The sequence below is a fragment of the Ceratotherium simum genome, chromosome 40 (genome assembly GCF_057802395.1).
Source record: "Ceratotherium simum simum isolate JZ-2026a chromosome 40, ASM5780239v1, whole genome shotgun sequence".
NCBI classification, from domain to species: Eukaryota; Metazoa; Chordata; class Mammalia; order Perissodactyla; family Rhinocerotidae; genus Ceratotherium; species Ceratotherium simum.
In genome coordinates this window covers 494,322-501,028 of record NC_141939.1, presented here as the reverse complement: position 1 = coordinate 501,028, position 6,707 = coordinate 494,322, and the positions used below count along the sequence as shown (strand labels likewise).

The 6,707-nt window shown below is 45.2% G+C and overlaps 1 protein-coding gene across 1 annotated transcript; it reads left to right on the top strand.

Annotated features, from left to right (window-relative positions):
* Positions 1-286: 286 nt before the first annotated feature.
* LOC101396035 (interleukin-36 gamma) lies at positions 287-6,309 on the top strand. Its single transcript, XM_004435896.3, is given in 5 exon segments — positions 287-356; positions 845-949; positions 1,830-1,840; positions 1,842-1,970; positions 5,431-6,309. Coding segments are annotated over 5 exon segments (528 nt in total). The 5' UTR covers positions 287-307; the 3' UTR covers positions 5,665-6,309.
* Positions 6,310-6,707: the final 398 nt, after the last annotated feature.

Here is a 6,707-nt window from a genome sequence, read left to right as displayed (position 1 = left end):
GGGCGGTATGGGGTATTTAAGGCCAAAAGTCATGCTGGCCTTGGAACTTCTAGGGAGATACTGTCACCGGCTGGATCTCTATGTGGAGGAAATTCTTCCTGATCTCCCCTCCCTCAGGCTGCCTTGAAGTTTATTCTCAGGAGGTGGCTCAGATTTTTCTGACTAGGGCTTTGTGTCAGGCCAGGCTTCCCAGCTCCCTGTCCAGAATGAGGACCTTGGGAACCAGTGTCCTGGGAAGGTTTTGGAAACATCTCCTGAGGCTCATATCTCTTATTGCTGTCCCCACAGGTGTTGAGACAACTCCACTATGACAGACGTTCGAGGAGTCCCTATCCCTGAAAGAACCCATGAAGCAGGTGACGTTGGGATGGAGCCCTAGAGGCCCAGGACAAATGCACTCAGACCTGTCTCTACTGAACACCTCAGCATTCTCTGCCCCTCCCTGCATACAGCCTTTACCACCCAGTGCTGTCCATCTCCCACTGGACTGTGAGCTTCCAGAGGGAGGACCAGTGCTTAGTCACTGCTCTAGCTCCAGACCCAACATTGGGCCAAACACAGAGTAGGCTTCAAAAAGCATGGCTGGGCCTTGACACACATGTAGTATGGGACTGATGGTTTACTCTCTTAGACCAGTTACAGCCCTTGCCCTCCTCACTAGAGCCCACAGCTTTACTGGAAAAAAAGGCTAGGCTGATAGGTTACGTGAGTGCTGCCAGTTTTGGTGTGTAAACCCTGGACCTTCTGTCCTGAAGGGCCTGGATTAGATGATCTTTCTCCTAGCATCTAGTAAAGCAGCCTAATCGTAATATTTCTTCATTATTCTTTTCCATTTAAACCTCAGTGAATAAACCTCAGACTGGGAAGGCCTCCGACTTGAGTCAGCAGGTGTGGATCCTTCAGGGTCTGACCCTCATGACGGTTCCACGGAGTGACAGTGTGGCTCCAGGTGACTGGTCATGGTTGGGGGGGGGCGCTGCTGCTCCTCAGAGGCAGCTGCCTTGCCTTAGTGCAGCTGGAATGCTGGCACTCAGCTTTTTGTTAAAGTGTGACTTTACAATGGGCCCGCCTGGAGGGAGGAGAATTTCACACCTGCCTGGGAAGAGATGTCTGTGTTGTTGTTACCTGCGGTCAAGACAGCTCCAACTTCTGGTGACCCTAAGAATGAGTGGTGTCCGCAATGTCCTGTCCTCAACACACCTACTCAGCTTCTGTAGACTCACGCCTATGGCTTCCTTTATGGAGTCAATCCATCTCATATTTGGTCTCCCTCTTTTCCTGCTGCCTTCTACTTTTCTTAGCATTATTGTCTTGGACCAGGGTAAAGAAAACAGAGAGGGTGGAGCAGCCTCCTGGGGAGCAGGAGAGCTCTGTCCAGTGAGCTGAAGGCCTGTCCTGTGGAAGAGGCGTAGCTTGTTCTGCCTGACTTCAACGTGTCCTGAAAGGACTAAATGGGTGGATACTACAGGAAGGCATATTTCCATATCACATTAGGCAAAACTTGCTAATGGACAGACCTCTCCGAGGCTCAGAGGGGCTGCTTGGGGTTGGAGCTTCCCACCTCCAGGTGTTTAAGCCGAGATGTGAAAATCTCACGGACAGGGTCTGCCATCTGTTTAACTCTTTATGTTTGCTCCATTTCCTAGGGCAGTGATTGGCACATGGTGTGAATGAATGAATGAATGAATGAATATGGTGATTGGCCATTTGGTAGGTCTAGGGTAGCAGGGATTACACTCTTAAGGTCTCTTCCAGACCCACCTAGAATATACTAGTCTTTTTCTGACTGTTAAAGGACGCCGACACCATCTCCTCTCTTATCTTTATAGTCACTGTCACCGGTGGCCCCTTGTAAGTATCCAGAGTCTCTTGAGCAAGGCAAAGGGGTTCCCATTTATTTGGGAATACAAGATCCAGAAATGTGTCTGTCTTGTGAGGACGTTGAAGGGCAACCCACATTGCAACTGAAGGTAAGTGACTAAGAAAAATAATGTAAAAAAAAAAAGCCAATTTCTTTTACAAGAAGTGCATTTGGTAGAAAATATAATTGTAAAATTAAAAACGAAATATTCTCTTGTTCTTAAGCATATTTATTCCTAACTCCTTTTGAGTTATGTGCATGTAATAGACTTTTCCCTGATTTATCCTGCCCCTCACTAGTTGAGGACTCTTGTCTTTCTTGAATATTGAGATGTTCTCAGCCATTGTTTCTTCAAGTATATTCTCTCCTTCATCCTGCGTTATCTCTCCTTTTGGAACTCCTATACGTCAGTCATCGATCTCAGTTTAATATCTCATCTAGTTTTCCATACTTTCTATCCATTCATTGTTTTTTCTTTACTTTTCTTTTGCGTGTTGCCATCTGGGAGAATTTCTTGGTTTAATCTCCCAGGTCATGATTACATTTTAAGTCTTGTCCCATCTGCAAAATCATCTTTCTATTGTGTTTTCTGAAATTTCAATCTTTACCATGTTCAATTCTCAAGCTCTCTAGTTGGTTCTTTTTTGTTTGTTTGTTTGTTTTTATAACTGCCTGTTATAAAAAAAACTATCCTTAAACTTCAGTTTCATAAACTTCAGTTTAATTCAATTCAACTCAGTCCAATTCAGTTCAGTTCAGCAAAGATGTGGATTCTTACTGGCCTCCAGCACCGTTGTGGGCATTTGAGATACATCAGTGCACAGAATGGCCAAGAGCCCTGCCTGCATAGGGCTTGGATTCTAATGGGAGGAGAGCAATGGTAAACAATAAGTATAATAATAGGTAATTTTGTGATATGTTAAAGGGTGTTATGTCCCCTGGAAAAGAACAATTAGAGCAAGGTAAAGAGGCTGGCAGTGCCAGAGACAGGTGGAGTCAGGCTGCCCCAATAAACAGTGCAGCAGGCATCATTGGGAAGGTAAGATTTTAGCAGAGAGTAGATGGAGGCAAGGGAGTTAGCCAGCAGGGTGTCCAGTGAGAGCAAGTTCCGCTTGTAAAGAAACCAGTGTGGCAGGAGTGAATTGAGGAAGGAGGAGTTCACAGAGATAAAGGCAGATCATGAAGGGCCCGGCTGGCCTTTGTAAGGACTTTGCCTTTCAATCTGAGCGAAATGGAAAATTATTAGAACGTTTTGAGCAGAAGAGTGACTTGAATAGACATAGGTTTAAAAAGGATAATTTTGGCTGCTAGTTGAGAATAGACTGTGGGGCGCAAGGGTGAAAGTCCTGTGGGAGGCTTTGGGGTGATCTAGGTGTGATTTGATGGACAAGCAGATAAGAAGGGAGATAGGGAGAAGCCAGTCAGATTCTGGAAATTTTAAAAATTGAGGCAACAGGATTTGCTGACAGAGTGAATGGGGAGTGTAATCAAGAAGACGAGGGCTGAGAATTACATCTTCAGCTATGTCCTGTCTGCTAAGCTGCCCTTCTGTTGTGATTTTGTCCTCAGATGGACTGAGAATTGACTGTGGCGTTCAGCAATGTAGAGGTCATTGGGGACCTTAGTGAGAACAGTGTTGGTGCAGTGTTGGAGGCCAAAGTCTGGATGGAGTGAGTTTAAGAGAGGAATTGGAGGAGAGAAATTAGAGACAGCAAATATAGACAACTATTACAAGGAATTTTCTGCAAAGGGGAATTGGGAGAGGTGGTGGGCAATCAAAATAGTTATTCTTTAAGATAGTGGAATGACAGCAAATATGCTGATGGGAATGATTGAGTAGAGACAGCAAAACTGATGGAGTATGAGAGAGCAGGGAGGATGGCTAGAGGAGCATCCTTAAGTTGGTGAGTGCAGATGGGGCCCGTCGCCCAGTCCTTCCCAGGCAGGAAGCTGAAAGTGAGGCTAGAAGGGGAGGTATTGGAGTTCGAAATGAGAAAGTGTCCTTTCATTTATTAAACAGTCAACATCTCTCTACTGAGTTTGTACCTGTTAAGGAATACAGTGATGAACAAGTCTGGCAATAATTATATGATTGGTGGATAAATATGCTAAGTTCAGAGATGGATTGGAATTAATGAAGAAAATAACCTGGTTATGAGATAGTCATTGGTTGGAGGAGGGGTTTTGAGACCTACTTTGGCTAGACTGTTCAGTGAGGTTCTCCCCAAGGAGCTGGCATTTGAGCTGAGAGCTGAGTAATGGGAAGGAGCCAGCCACGGGAAGATGCCAGATGCTGGGCAGAGCATCCAGGTGGAGTGAGAGTAAGTGTCAGGGCCCTGGGGCAGGAATACCTTGGTGTCTTTGAGGGGAAGGAAAAAGGCAGATGTGGCCAGAGCGGAGTGAGCATGCAGAGGAGTGAGAGGAGGTAAGGGCAGCAAGGGAGGCAAGAGCTGAATGGTGTAGACCCTGCAGGCTTTGTTAAAGTGTTTGGATTTTATTGTAATTACAATAGAAAATCATACAAGACATTTAAGCCAGAAGGTAACACAACCTTATTTATTCAATGGTTTCAGTTTAAAGTTCACTCACCTGCTTTGTGGAGAATGGATGGTAGGGCATGGAGCAGGTGATAGATTGGGGGTTTGGGAGTGTGTGGGGGTGTGAGAAGTGGCTTGTGCAGGAAATATTTTGGAAATAGAGTTCACAGGCCTTGCTGCTGGGTTTGATGCTGAGGGATCAAGGAAAGCAGCATCAAGAATGACTCCTAGGGTTTGGGCCACCCACAGAATTGGAGAAGTTAACTAGAAGTCATTAACTGAGTAAAAGAATCCTATGGGAGAACTCCTCCACTCAGGGTGGAATGTGGCTGAGTTATGGACCATTCCTATGTCTCTCTGGAGATCTTACACATGTGTGATTTTACTTAGATACGTTTATTTTACCTAAATATACAATATATGCATATACACATATGTACATATGCAGAATATACTTCTATATACAATAAAGAAGACATTTTGATTGCTCTATTTGCTTTGTTCCTTTGGATGCAAATTCTTCGATTTGTTAGACCCTCTTGTGTCTTTTTCGTGGCATTGACCTTTCTCGCATGTTGGCAGTTAGTCAGAGACCCACTCCCCCGGCTGCCCATGCTTTGTCAGAGCAGTGCTTCTTGCAGGGTGGTGGCTCTCGCTGGGCAGCTTTGGTAAGGGAGGTCCTTGGCTTACTATTGCAAATTTGCATCTCCTTCCTTTTTCTGGGGGGACCACTCAGCCTCTTTTGTAAGGAGAATTCCAATTTATTGTTCAAGGGTGGCCACTTGTTCATTAATCTGTCTCCTGTGTCTATCCTATGCCATCTCTAGGTTTGAGGCTGGGGGCTGGAAAGGTGAGGTTTCTTGCGTGTTCACTCTGCTGCTCCTTTGAAATGTGTTTATCTAGGCCTGCTCTGATTGATAGATAGATAAGGTTTTCTCAAGCTTTGCAACACTTAGTAGTTGTGTACAGGCAACCTTGAACTACTCAAACAGCCTCTGCTTCTCTTCCTGGGCCTTCTCTGTCACACTGCAGGATCAGAAGATACTAGATCTGTACAACCAAGCTGAGCCCGTGAAGCCCTGCCTCTTCTACCATGTCAAGACTGGCGCTACCTCCACCTTTGAGTCCGCGGCCTTCCCCGGCTGGTTCATCACCTCCTCCGAGAGAGGCCAGCCCATCTTCCTCACTTCCGACCAGGGGAGAATGTATAACACTGCCTTCAACATAGATTTCAGTGTTGAACTCAGCCGGGAGGTGGCAGCTTAGTCAGAGGTTTTTGTCTTACATTTTCTAGTTCCCAGTGTGTTTTCACCTATATTATGACCGTGTCATTTCACATCAGTGCTGAGAGGTGAGCTGGGCTCTTTTCTCTTCTCGTTTATGAATGGAGAAGAAGCGATGCCTTCCTGAGAACCGAGGAATAGAATGTGGGCTCAGAGCAGGAGGGAGGGGTGATGTAAGGCTCTCCTCTCAAGCTGAAGCTTTCCAGCCCACAGGCCATTTGCATGAGCACGTAGGGACCCGAAGACGATAGAGCCTTCTCCCGGCGTGGACATGAAGAAGAGCTCATGCGTCTTACCCAAGATCGCGTGGCCAGCGTGGAAATGATCGTTGTGTTTTTTTTGCTTTCTTTTCTTTCCTATTTGGATTACATTTTCCATATTCCTTATTGGTTGCCAGTACACCTCAAAGTGTGTAATACGTCCTTTTAAGGGTTAGGACATTTTAAAGAAAAATAATTTTTAACAAAAATTGAATTAAATTATTTTTGTCCTAATTCTAACGTGTAAACATAAAGCCAAATAGAAACGTCATGTGTTCATACCGTAAAAAGACTAAAACAATTATAAAATGAAATAGAAAACAAAGAGTAACCTGAAATGAACAGGAGGAGTTGAATGGGGACGTCACAGTGGGTGAGCCCAGGACTGGGGTGAATCTGGGGGAGAAGTGACAGGGATCCGTGGTGATCGGGTAGGTGGGAGGTTAAGCATGTGAAAGGCACTGCTAGCTGACTGCTTTCTTTACAGTCTCCCACCTTTGCTTTCCTCCTGCTTCCCCTAGTCTTTTTCCTTTTAGGTAGACTCACAATCCATATACTTTCTTTAAAAACTGCAGTGAAGTTGCCTTTTTCGGGAACAGACAGCCTAGCTTTCCCCCCAGCCATGCTTCAGATGATGTACTCTGATGAAATTTAATAACTGATTTGTCGGTATAACTGGAGAAAGCTGTAGCTCAGGTCTGGCTCTGTACGTGATAGATTTCTTATTTCCCCTCTGATGCTACAAATGCAGAATATTCTGTTTGCT